This window comes from Hibiscus syriacus, unplaced genomic scaffold (genome assembly GCF_006381635.1).
Source record: "Hibiscus syriacus cultivar Baekdansim isolate YM2019G1 unplaced genomic scaffold, ASM638163v2 tig00116997_pilon, whole genome shotgun sequence".
Lineage (NCBI taxonomy): Eukaryota > Viridiplantae > Streptophyta > Magnoliopsida > Malvales > Malvaceae > Hibiscus > Hibiscus syriacus.
The window spans coordinates 2,614,020-2,627,482 of NW_024063513.1; the positions used below are offsets into that span (position 1 = coordinate 2,614,020).

General features: G+C 37.4%; 1 protein-coding gene across 2 annotated transcripts; it reads right to left on the reverse strand.

Annotated features, from left to right (window-relative positions):
* Nucleotides 1–836: 836 nt before the first annotated feature.
* On the reverse strand, nucleotides 837–6,838 carry LOC120194347 (homeobox-leucine zipper protein REVOLUTA-like). Of its 2 annotated transcripts, none has more exons than XM_039196674.1 (18): nucleotides 5,935–6,838; nucleotides 5,652–5,817; nucleotides 5,108–5,187; nucleotides 4,892–4,982; nucleotides 4,666–4,761; nucleotides 4,451–4,564; nucleotides 4,273–4,356; nucleotides 3,923–4,078; nucleotides 3,766–3,840; nucleotides 3,445–3,551; nucleotides 3,124–3,307; nucleotides 2,703–2,891; nucleotides 2,503–2,583; nucleotides 2,217–2,351; nucleotides 1,771–2,105; nucleotides 1,520–1,624; nucleotides 1,252–1,402; nucleotides 837–1,143 (listed from the first exon to the last, which is right to left on the reverse strand). In XM_039196674.1, exons 1-18 carry the CDS (start codon nucleotides 6,165–6,167, stop codon nucleotides 994–996), a joined length of 2,532 nt encoding a protein of 843 aa, XP_039052605.1. In that variant the 5' UTR covers nucleotides 6,168–6,838; the 3' UTR covers nucleotides 837–993. The 2 variants fall into 2 exon arrangements, with proteins under 2 accessions (XP_039052605.1, XP_039052606.1); XM_039196675.1 differs by having other exon boundaries at nucleotides 5,658–5,817; nucleotides 5,935–6,837.
* Between the last annotated feature and the right edge of the window lie 6,625 nt (nucleotides 6,839–13,463).

A 13,463-nucleotide genomic window follows, 5' to 3' on the forward strand; every position in this document is an offset into this window, starting at 1 on the left:
CTATGATACGACAAAGTTATATATGTCTATGGCATTATTCTAATTTGTTGTGGGGTGAATTAAGAGAAGAATGACTTCGAATCGTGAAAGCTCTTAATCTCGTCAATTCTAAGAACAAATTTAGAAGTTATTCGTTCGGAGATTGAAAAGTTTATAGACTTAATGCGTTGGGGGCGCAGCAAGCTAATAGGTCCAAAACGAATCGACTGCAACTATGATACGAACCGTTGGCGTACTTCAGTCGCACAAGTTTGAGAACGAAGGAACAACCTTTGCACTTGTTATATTTCTTGTTTTTAGGACCATGAAGAAACTTTGTTTTGTTATAGAATATTTAGTTAGTAAAACCGTGTATTGCTCGGTTGGCCTAGCACAAAGATTGTAGCTACTTCGTCAATATAATCATTAAGACTAAAGCTTTTAACAACTTCGTCTTTTGCATAACCATCAAAATAAATAAAACAAAATCATCGTATTTCTTTTGCTAAAGTTGATCCATGCATTAGTTTCTGTATATATTGTTCTAAAGATATTACATATTATATACAATGAGTTTTACTTTGAATTATTATTATTATAATGCCTAAACAGAAGTGATGTCGCATATGATTAATGTCTAAATAGGCATCTTTCGGAGATTCATCACATTAATGTAAAACATGTATATTCTTAAATGCTAGATGGTTTGTTTGCTCTTCAAATTTGTTACTACTGAGCTTCTCTTACTGGAGATCATATTTACCAATTCCGGGGGAAATCCCAACATTTCCTGATGAATTAATTATCAGACGGTTAAACCAAATTATGATGCACTAAAATATTTAATTAAATGAATCAAATGCAAACCTGAACCGGGTGCCTTCCATATTACAAAGCTTTGTACCTGTTCTTCATTGCATTTTTTTTCCTGATTTATTCATCATTTCCGTTTTCCATGGACAGGTAGGGGGAAAGCTTGGTTTTCGGACAAAATAAATTACAGTGAGATGCATTTCACACAAAAGACCAGTTAACAAAGGATAAGGCGAGGCAATGGACAGTGGTCTCGTCGGCTTCAAGGACTTTCCAGGCAAAAGCTTGTTCGTATGAAACATGGCGTCCCATTGTTGACATGCAGATTCCAGCCGACAAGGAAGCAAATCCCTGTTGTTAAAGTTGAAATCTTTAGGGCCAATTATATATGTATTTACCAGACAAATTACAGCAACCCTTTTCTTAGCTCGGCCAAATATTTAACTCGGGTTGACTCACCTGCTGCATTAACTTGGCAAAATCAGAGCACAATGCCTTGCGTCCAGACTCATCAAACAATTTGTCCAAAGTTACGTCTTGTAGAGCCACTAGAGTTGTCTCGAGCATGTCCAGTCCAGCTTGATTTGCAAATATGAAAACTGTTGAGACTGCAAACCCAAAACAGAAAAAGATTACTCGATTTGAACATTCATGAAGAGTGCATCAAAAGGACCTGATATACACAGCTCAAAGATAAGCTCTCGCTTTTTCAAATTTTGACTATACCTTCAATGAACAGCACAATATTGCATCCCGGTGTTGCCAGAGATTCTTCAATAGATAGTCACCGCCAAGTGATTCAGACCTCAACAACTCCGTCCCTAAATAGAAACTGAGTAAAGACAAATGAAAATGACACATCAGCAACAAGGGGTGAAAAGGATAAAAGAGCTGATTCCATAAACCAACAGCACTTATAGTTTCCAGAGTGGCATGTTAGCAAAAACTACAATATACACAAACAATAAAGCAACTCACCTGTAGCTCCGGCAAATCCATTGAGCCAGTGTAAGTGCTTCTGGAGAGCCTGGAGATAGCTTTGGTCCGGTAGCTGGGTTCAATCCAGCTGGTGATATGGCCATGGCAACCCTCTGGACAGAAGAAATGACACTATGGACATATTGACGTGCCATGTTTGCAATGTTATTCTGAAGATTGCTTTCAAATGGAAACTGGAAGGCAATTGTCAACACTGATCTTGTGCTCTGACACAATGGAGCATCTCCTGCAGCATGATTTGTTGCTGGTCCTACTTCGAGACTAGAAGCCAGATCCAAAGTCCGATTTGCAATGAATGGATCTTGTGGATCAGACTGCATGAAAACACCATCAGTATCTTGTTTTGCCTTAAAGACCGAAGAAACGATGAATAATGTTGATGGAAAAAACTGTCAAAAGTTCAGGTGAAAGACAGGAAACTTAACTGGTTTTGAATCCAAAGGAATAACACGGAACCCTGAAGGTAGCAAGGGAGCATCATCTGGAAACATCTCATCAATTGGGCCAAATACAAGCTCTGAACAGGCACCCACAGCATTCTCATCAATTCCACTACATATCTGCAAAGATGATAATACAGAAGATGTTAAAAGAAAGATCAACATGTTTAATTTTCTTTTACTGCAAATGCAGTTCCAAATGGTTTCAAGTAATAAAAACGTATTGGTTTCAACTTTCATATTAAACATGTAGAAAAAAGAGTAAAATCACCTGCAATAGATGAATGTCCCTTGATACGAAGGCATCTTCTTGCACAAAAGACTGGCCTTCAAGTCTTATTACTTCGAGCATCTGACACATGATAAATGCAGCATGAGCAAAGCTTCTTGGACAGGTGAGAATCGATGACACTTTCAATTGAAAACAAGAGAATAGAACAGAGGAACCGTATGACCACATAGAAGATATACCTCCTCATGTTCAATGGTGTGTCCAAGTGGCATGATGATCTGGCTCCCCGTAAACCTTGTAGGTCTCATTCCAGGATAGGCATTTGTTCCAGCCTTCAACGATGCAGCACAATAAGCATCAACATTGAAATCAGCCCACTCCGAGCGATGCTCCCTCAGGAAACGTACAAGCACAGCAGGACTAACATTCTGAAAAAATAATAACAGTAGTAATAAGGTAGGTAGTCCCACTGTCTCGAAGTCAAAGACATGGTATGGAGAAGGCTTAAACTTGTGTGTGGAAACAAAGTCTCTCTTTTCAACTAAAACCTAACTGCCAGTTGCAATGAAAACAGAAATGCTATAAGTGATAGCGAATATGGAAACTTTCTTATAGAATAAGAAAACATTTTTCTGTTTTTAAAGGTTTTCTAGAACTTACTTGAATCAACATGGATGCCTTCGCACATAGAACACCCGCAAGGAACGAAAAGGCAGCAGCAGGATGAGAAGTGCTGCCAAAGCTCTTGCTTGAATTGATTGCAATTATCACATCCTCAGTTCCATCACAATTTAGTATGGACCATCCATCATCGTTGAATCCATTTATTGCATCGTTGAATCCTCTACAAGTAAATATAAACACAAATATATCATCGAAATTAAGGAGCATAACGCACAAACACAGATGCCGCACAATTCTTTTGCACATTCGAACTCGTAATCCTAATTAACAAGGATTTAAAATAGACCTTTTAGCTACCTGCTTAATCTTTGGCTAAATGTTCTTAGTACGGCTGGTTGCCGGCCAAGACTGTAAACCACCTCACCACTTGTCTCTTGAGCAATCTGCCTGATGTAGCGCAGTGCCTTTGCAGAGATCAAATAGTCAGTACCTTTAGAAATGCCTTTTGTGGCAATACAAAAGAAAATCAAAAGAAACTCTCAATGTTTGGTAATTTTAGGGTTAAGAGGACGTCAAACCCAATAGGATTCATAAAACATGAATCAGCCATGTTAAGCAATTTGTTATGCACATTTACTTGCAAAATTTTTTTATCACCGTAGTGAAGAATCTACTCACCGCAATCGTCATTTTATGAGCAACTATTTTAGATGATTCATAAAGTGGGCGCAGCACCTCCGGCACACTCCATGCCTGCCATAAGGTGATTACAGATCAAGTCTGCTACAATAAAGGCGTCTATTCCGTGAAAGTACCTACTATTAAGAAGTTGTACCTCAAGATTCAGGTGGTCGACGATATGGATGATTGACCCTCCACCCTCACAAGGCCTAATTAAATAACCACTAGGAAGCACTTCAGCTCTCACAAATTGAGCAGCAGCTGCTGCACTCGGTCCAGCACCCGAACCAGAAAGTGATCTCTCACAGACCTTGGAAAATAGAGGGGGAAAACATTAAATGAAAAGCAAAACTCCTCAAATCATATAATCAAAGGGACAGTCAAATAAGCAATGGAGATGCTCAGCAAGTACAATACCAATACTTCAACCTCAACTTTCTTAATACCCATACATAGTAATGCTTTATGCTATTTAAATAAATAACAAGTGCAAGATATTCATACCACAAGACTGCCATTTTCTAAAGTTGTAGTGTATCTTAGAGTCCAAAAATCCCTTGCAGGAGCCAGCGTAGTCGGAGCGAATGTCTAAAACAGTTCTCAATTTAGTTATCCATCGTGAAAAGGGAGTAAACATTCACTCTTATATAAATAAATATATAGTAAAATCCTTCTTATTCACCTGTGTGTATACAAGCTCAATTGTTCCGCCATTGCCAGCTGGAAACATTGTAAAAACTTCAAGGTTCCGGCAGTCCCGAGACCAAGATGGACGATCTTTAAGAATCTCCACAATCTATAAACAACAGTTTAATGGTGTTGTTCAGACTTCAATCAAATAAGTCTCAAACAATAACAAAATGTCTAAATTCTTTATAATGACATTGGAATCCATACCTTTATAGGTTCTAAACTTACAAGACCACAGGCTCGAGCTGCCACTCCACTACAACTTTGGGAAATGGCAAATATCCCAACCGAATCTGGACCAGGCTGACAACGTTTTGAACAAATAGGATCAGAGACACTCTGATTTTTTTAAGAAACACAAACAATACCACTAGATGCATATAAAAAATTGACGACCAAATAAAGGAAAACATCATTGGTAAAAGGCACTGACCTTCATCCCAGGCATCTGGACCCAATCGACAGCAGTTCCCGTAGCCTTGGAAAGGAACTCTGCCAAGGTCTCCTCTGCAATGGAGAGTAGTCTGCCAAGATCATGACAAAATTCACAGAATTTATTTGAATATATATATATATAGATGTGTGGCAGCCCGTGCACATCGAGATAGAGAGATAAAGAACTGGTTCATATAGTTAACACTGAACTTACCCAGCGGGGCTATTGGCATCTCGCAGTGAATGCTGAGGAGTGGTGACCAAGGAATTACCACTTGCATCAGGTGCTGAAACCTGTTAAAAATCCAAAATAAACAACAATAATGTCAAAACACATACAACGGGACCACGGAAAATGCATAATATTTGTTTATAGAAATTGCTCAAAACAGGTCTGTATCACAGAGTAAGCAGGAAATGTTTTAATCACATAAGTGTGGACAAATATGCACACACACACACACACATATTGAAAATAAGAGGCAAACAACGCATAGGGAGTATAAGACACAGTAAATGCTTTAATTAGTATGCAATAAAGATCTATATATAATGTCTAACCCCAAAAGAAAGCATAAGATCTATATATAATGTCTAACACCAAAAGAAGGCATAAGATCTATATATAATGCCACGGCTAAAATTTTCAACTTAAAATGCAAATTAAGGGTATGTGTTTTCACAACAATTACCATATGGATACAGTTCTGCAATGGGAATTGAAGAGAAACAAACAAAGAGAGAGCAGAAGAAAATACATTTACAGTATGCAGTTGTTGCTTCATATACCCATTCTCGCAGACCAGCTGAGACACCTGTTTTTGCAACCGATCATTCTCCTCCATCAACAGCTTGTTCATTGCTGTTAATTTTCTATTCACAGTCTGCAGCCTCGATGACTCCTTTTTTTGCTTCTCTCTGCACCTGCACTCCTCAATGGCAACCCCATAAATTTTCCATCTCCAAAAAGGGGGAAAGGGACCCCATTTTATATAGATAACAACTATAATGGAAAACAAAATCAAGATCAAGTTTGCATACCTCCGATTCTGAAACCAAACTTTGATCTGTTTAGGTTCAATGTTAGAAAGAATGGGGCATTCCCGTATTAACTGTTGCCTGCGCAAGGAATTAGGCTTAGGGCACTCAGCATAGACTCGTTCCAAGGCTTCGACTTGCTCAGCCGTGTACCTAACATACTTGCCAGCATCAAGATGTTTGTCGATGCTACTTCCACTGCTGCTCTCCCTATGTTGGGCCACCGCCATAGCCATTTCTAGTTAAGACCAACACTGAAAGAAACAATCTCTCTTTGTATTATATATGAGAATTTATCAGACAAAGAACTCGGTGAGAGTGAGTGAAGGAAAGCTGTGAGAGCTTGTTTGGGAGGATTTAGCTTCACAACTAATATCACTTTGTTTCTTAGTCAATAACGTCCTTTTTCTGTGATATATATATGAGAGAGATAGAGAGAGAGTAAGCTAAAATGAGGAGTTTTGATTTGAGTCAGCCTCAAATAAAAGCCAAGCGGATGTTTTTTGTGGGTTTCTTCCTTCTACTTTCTTTGGTGGTGATGAACAAGCTAGTGAAACGAAAGAAGAAAAAAAAGGGTTAAAATCTGCTTCAAAGATCCAACTTTCAAAAGGGGTTTAGAAAGCACAAAGCCAATAAATATTGATCCTAATGCTAAGGAACAAGCAGGATATCGCTGATGAAAGGCTCTCTCGGGAAAGAGAGCCCGGGAACAGTAGCATAGGCGAAAAGCTGGTTCTTTTTTCAAGAATCAACCACGGAAACGTGAAGAACAACTAAAATGTTACCATATCTGAGGATGAAGATTTTTAAAAACAATACAGATCTTTAACTCTTCTCAAATGATATTACAAAGAAAGATAAAAAATCTTCAAAAAGAAAAACACACGAAATATAAAAGAAAATTATATGAAAGGAGGTTGAAGAGAGAGAAATGGAAAAAAAGTTGGAGACAGTGAGTGATCTGATAGAGAGCTTGAAGGAGCTGGGGAAAATCAAATGGAATAAATGAGACCAAAAAAAATTGAGTTTCATTTGCTCGCAAACCGACAAATTTACATGAGATATCTTTTAATATTAATTAAAATATTTCAACAGCCACCCTCCTCATTTGCTTCCCTATTGCCTGATTAATATAAATTCCAGCATAGCAAAAATTAAATTAATAGTACTGACTTTTATGATTGAAATTATGAACACGATTAATATTATTAAACCAACAATTGTTATGTATTTTGTCTTTAATAACAAAACCAAATTCAATTTAACATTATGAATTTGTCCTTGTTTTCCTCCTTTGCGAGTTAGGTGTTTGATTATCAGTATTAACAAACTGATTAACCTAAATATTCATTGGCTTCAATTATTATCGTTCATGTACCTCTCTCATTTTCTATTTGAATGGCAGTGCCAACAACAATCTCTATAGATATATTAAAAAAAGGACCATTGGTTTTAAATAGTGCTTGTATATATATAGGTGATTTTTCTGATATATCACCGTCCATCGTTTTTTTTTCGATCAAGTACCGTTCAAATTATGTTTTCCGATCTAACACCCTTCGCAGAAAGTCTCGCCCCTGCAGCGCGCTTAACGCTTATTTGACACCAAGTGGGATAAGGCGCGTCTTATGCTGACATGGGGTATATGTGTGTATAGCGCGGCCACTGGGCGCGCCTGCGGCTATGTAGGGTATAGCGAGGGGCAGAGACCGCGCCTTACCTGTGAATCTGTCACGAGTTAGTAAGGCGCGCTCCCTGCAGCGCGCCTTAGGTATAATTACCCACCTTCTCCGACGTTTCACACACCAATCCTTCCCTATAAATACCCTCATCATCAATCACTTTCATCGCACCAAATTCTCTCAAATACTCTTATAATCTCTGTCTAAGATATATTTTATTATATTTTTATTATTTTGTATTTAATTTATTTAAGTATTTAACTTATTTAATATTTTACTTAATTATTTTTTTGCAGAAATAAAATGGAAGACGATCTACTTCGCTTGGATGGAAATCATATATCTCGACACTTTGCTAATACGGTAACATTTTAACGTTTAAATTTAATTAAAATTATTAGTACTAATTTGTTGATTTATGTAATGAATATTTATTAGAATAAGAATCAATTTTTGTAATTATTTAATTTTAGGAGAATGACCGTGTATTAGATCCTTTTATTATGAACCTTAAGCTAGTGATACATAGCTGTGTCTTGCCGTATTTAGTAGAGGCTGGATTTGGTTACATAGGTAGATATCAGGGTCATTGTAAGATAGAACCATACCTTATTTCTGCCTTAGTAGAGCGGTGGAGGCCGGAGACCCACACACTCCATCTTCCGTGCTGAGAGTGCACGATTACACTTGAGGATGTTTATATCCACATGAGGCTTCCGGTGGATGGAGATGTGATATAGGGGATCGCGCATGGTTCCTGGACTGCTTTGTGTCGGGATAATCTAGGATGTGTCCCGAAAAGTTTTAACGGTGGTCGGATACCGTTAAATTGGTTAGATGCCAATTTTCGAGAGTTGAGCGAGGACGCGTCAAATGATGAAGTTAAAATATATGCACGGGCATGCACACTGCAGCTGATAGGAGGGTTGTTGATGCCGGACAAATCGCGCAACCAACTTCACTGTATGTGGTTGCGACATCTTGTCGACTTTCGTCTAGCCGGATCACTCAGTTGGGGCTCGGTAGTTTTGGCTTTCCTGTACAGGGAGATGTGTCGAGCCACTGACTACAGGCGTAATGCTATCGACGGATGTCTCATGCTGCTGCAGTCTTGGGCGTGGTGTCGATTGCCCATTTCGTATATTAATCATTTTATACAATGTGTAATAATTTTTTTCCTTGAATAGGTGGTATACTGACAGGACAAATCATCAGGAGCTACCTGATGATTTAGAAAAAATTAGGGTGCAAATCGATCAGAAAGCTGGTACACAGGTATGAATTTTAATGTTTAAAAATCGATTTTAGATTATAGTTATATAATTAGATTATTATTTTGATAAAAATTATATATATTTGTTTTAGTTTGAATGAGTGTCATATTCTAATAATGATGTGAGGACGGTGATCCCACCTGAGTTGAGGGGCTCATCAGATGTTTGGATGGCGATTGTCCCTTTGATCTGTTATGCGACCATCGAGTGGCACTCCATTGATCGTGTGCTACGACAATTTGATTTTTTCAACCAATTCCGGAAGCACCTCGCAATATGGACGAGTTGCATATCACATATAGACGCAGCAAGACTGATACAGATTGGTTGGTTAGGCATCATGAGTGGGTCGTGTTGTGGGAGGATCGACATCGGCGTCTTCCCCGTAGAGAGCCCATTTATGTTGATGACTTGACGGTTGGTGATGATTATTATGAGTGGTTCAACAGAAACAATAAACCATTTCTGCTTCCCGAGGATGCACGAAGGCAGACCTTTCCACGACGTCGACAGAGATGTTCACCGACACAGCACCATCGTCCCCTGACTCGTGGACGGAGAGCATGTGCTTCCGGTTCATCCCGAATTACACCAACAGGACCTTCATAGCAGCCATTGTCTGCAGCGACTTACATACCGCAGCCATATATGACCGCCTTGCATCTAGGTTTGAGTTTGTCCCCCGAACTTCGCAAAAAGCGCTCCCAAATGAAAATATGTAGTATTTACCAAAGTCGCTACAAGTAAGTGACATACACCCTTTAAGGTTGAATTGATTGCCTCTGCCAAGTTGGTTCTCATGTGTCAATATCGATATCCACCATCATATGCATTCATCCACATTTCTTTATCGATGAGGTTGATGTAATTGTATTCTTCCTCGTTCTTCGCCCGCAAATCTTGAAGCATTGATTCAACCGATCGAGGAAGAAGTTCGTAGCTGATCAAAAAATGTATAATTTACTAACCATATCGAAAGAAAACAAATTACATCAATTTCACTTACCCATGCGCACAAGTAATTGACGCTCATCATTTTTCTCGTATCTTTCATGGTAGTTCGCAGTAATGTATCGGAGACAATATCTATGTTGGACAAAGGGTGGTTGCCACATTAGACCCAAAGACTCCATTGCCGGTTTGATCCTAGCTCTGCGATCTGAAATAACACAAATTTTTTCTCTCGTGATAACATGTGCACATAAATTTCAGAGGAAAAAAACCCAAGAACATGTATATTCTCATTCGACAAGAGCAAAAGAACCTAGAAGAATGTTGCGATTGTCATCTTGGACAACTGCCAATAATAAAACTTGCTTGTATTTTCCATACAAGAAAATCCTGTCGATCTGGACCACAGGTTTACAGTATTTGACAGCATTAACGCACTGTGGGTAAGTCCAAAAAACTCGGTAGAATTGGCGTCGATCGTGGAGAACTCGATCATTATGGTATGCATAGGAGGGTTCGAAGTCCACAATTGTCTCAGGATTCAACCTTCGTACCAGCCTTGAAGTTCGTTGTAAGATGCATCCCATTTGCCATGAAGTTTAACAATGGCATTTTGTTTTGCCAACCAAGCTTTTTTATAGGAGACAATGTACTAATACTGCGATTGTATAGCTGAAACCAATACAGCAACAACTATATGAGAGCTTGCTTTTACCATGGGCATGATGGCTTGACATATCACTTCCGAGTCCAAGTTAGGATGATCTTGGTTGACCCCTCCAGCACAACATGTGTGAGAACCGTTGTATATTGTTAGTTCACATCTGTTGTTTTTCCTCTTCGATACGTTAACCATCCAAGTACATCAATTTTCGCGTCAGGCACAGTAGCATACATATTTTTCTGTCGTGGAGCGGTCGACTCTCGATTGAACAAAATTACGGATATTGTAATTTTTTATAGCCATCATCGGTTATTCTTTGCTTGAAAACTCTATGTCTAAATATAACTCATCATTATTTATTGATGAGTAATATCCATAGTCACCGAGACGAGGCATATCCATAAATTCTGGCGCATTCATTACACCATAATCAGCTTCATACATGTGTGCTGGATGGTCAGTTTGTGCCACATTTGCTGGAACTTCATCCACATCATCATCGAAGTTGAATTGCGGTGATTTTGGGTGAATGAATAGTCAAGTCTCAGCACCATCCGCACCAGGATCACGAAGCGGTTCTTCTGGTGGAGATGATAGTTCATCCATGTTCTCCACATTTAGGTCGAAGAACCTACTACTTGCACGCCTTCCCCTTGAACTAGAAGACATGTCGACATTTAGATCGAAAAAACTCGAAGTCGAATGCCTCCCCTGGAGCTTGAAGCCATCGTGTCAAATGGAAACTGCACAGATTGTTGCGTCGATGGCATCTCCATATTAAGGTCAAAGGGATTTGCAGATGAATGTTTTTCCCTTGAACTGGACGTTATGTTACCATACGGATTGTTCGTCGACCCACCTCGGTACATATCGTAAGGAGTTGCATATGAATGTCTCCCTATTATGACATTAAAATCATTACACATTACTGTCGTCGAGCTGTCACCTTGATCAACTTGTTCAACCAACTCAAAATGAGAGCTTAATGATTGACCTCGAACAGCACGCACTTGAACAAACTTTGCATACATCTCAATATTCCCGTCTGAATAATTAATTTGAGAATCAGTCATCATTTCAACATCATTACTGTTCGATAGTTCGAACGCTGTATAAGTTAATGCCAACAATGATGTTGAAATTCTGTACTGCAATGACGACATTCTTATACTATTTCCAACATGAATCTTCCTCGAAATCTTCCTTATCAGTTCCTCAAGAGTTATGTTTCTATTCAAAGATATTTTAACACGCTCATTTGATACAAAAACAACGCCGGTTTTATCTTCTCGAATTTCACCATCATAATAAACAATAGCTGAAAGTCGCACCATTCTTTGAGTTTAAAAGTGCAGCAATATTATATCTACAAAAAAACAACTGAAACAAAGCTGATTAAATAAATAATATATGAACGAAAATATAACACAATAGAATTTTTACACATAAATGTAAATAATTTAAATAATATAATTTTATATTATTACCTATACCGCAAAACTATTTCGACGTATGCTCCCGCTTTCTAATTTTACAAATACATAAATTAATTGACAACAATTAGTATAATATTTTTTCAAATAATCATAATAAACAATAAGTATAATAAAAAATTTATCACAAAATTACCTAATAACGAAAAATCGCACGAACATCTGAATCAAATATGAAAATATTGTCGGATTATTGTATTAATTTTTTTATAATCGAGAGGAGATGTGAGGAGTTAGGGGAAAGAGAATTTATAGTCGGAAAAAACTACAAGACGCGATATCGGCAACGCGCATTACATAATTATTTCAGATAAAGCTAAAACGCGGCCCCTGGTCTACGCCTAACATAATTGTGTTAAAGGTAAGGGGCGGTCCCTACCCCGCACTATAACCTACGTGGCTGAAGGCGCCCCAAGGGGCCGCGCTATACACACGCGTATCACATGTTAGCATAAGGTGCGCCTCAAGGGATGCGCTTTACCCCACGTGGCGCCAAAGCAGTGTTAAGCGCGCTGTATGAGTGCATCTTTCTGTAAAGAGTGTTAGATTAAAAAATATAATCTGAACGATGCCTGATCGAGAAAAAATGATGGACGATGATATATTGGGAAAATCGCTGTATATATACATGTGTGTGTTTCTTAATTCCAGACAAACAATTTTATAAAGTGAAACTGCGCATTTGAACCCAAAGCGAAGTGAATTTGCTAATCTTACATGAAATGTGATATAAAAGTAAAATTAATATGGATGTAATATATTTTTATAAGTTATTTATTTATTTTTTTCTTCTGACAGGCAGTTAGACATTATTTTTCTGTTCATATAAATTTAAGATTTTATTTAAATATATTAAAGGCCTTTTATAATTTAGTATATGTAGATGATCGTTATATTTTAAGTTATTATTGATTTCATTATCTTCTTAATTGGAACTTGTTTTTGTTTGGTCGGTCTTGTTTTTTGTTCTCCGAGGTAATTCTTTGTAAGAAGACACTTCAGTTCCCTTCATCGTTTCCTTGTTTTTTGGTGAACAAAAAAAATGTTAGGGGTAAGATTCCAAAAATATTTCAGATTTGAAGCTGATGGTTAAGTCTAAATTTATTATTTTGGGGTGAGATTTTGAATTTAAGTTTACCCGTCATATAATACTCGTAATAATTCAAATTATTAGTCTATTTTAAAAGTTGTTATCTATTTGAGATTAATATTAATTTTTATTAATATTAAAATTTAATTGACTAATAATTTCAATACAATAAATATTAAATAATAATGATCATTTAATATATCGTCCTAGTATATCATTTTTTGTTAAAATTATAATAACAGCAGAATTTAATCAACTATCAATTTGTAAAAAAATTAATCATCATAATTATCACTATAACAATGATTTAGTAAAATTTGTTATAATTATTTATAATAATGATATCGTATAAAAATTATTTTATAGTAGTGTATGCAA

Excerpts from the sequence above, each read along its gene's own strand:
- LOC120194347 (XM_039196674.1), bottom strand. The coding sequence starts at position 6,167 with ATGGCTATGGCGGTGGCCCAACATAGGGAGAGCAGCAGTGGAAGTAGC. Across the intron at positions 4,565-4,665 it reads TAAGTTTAGAACCTATAAAG|ATTGTGGAGATTCTTAAAGA; the intron begins GTATGGATTCCA and ends TGTTGTTTATAG. Across the intron at positions 3,841-3,922 it reads TCGACCACCTGAATCTTGAG|GCATGGAGTGTGCCGGAGGT; the intron begins GTACAACTTCTT and ends ACCTTATGGCAG.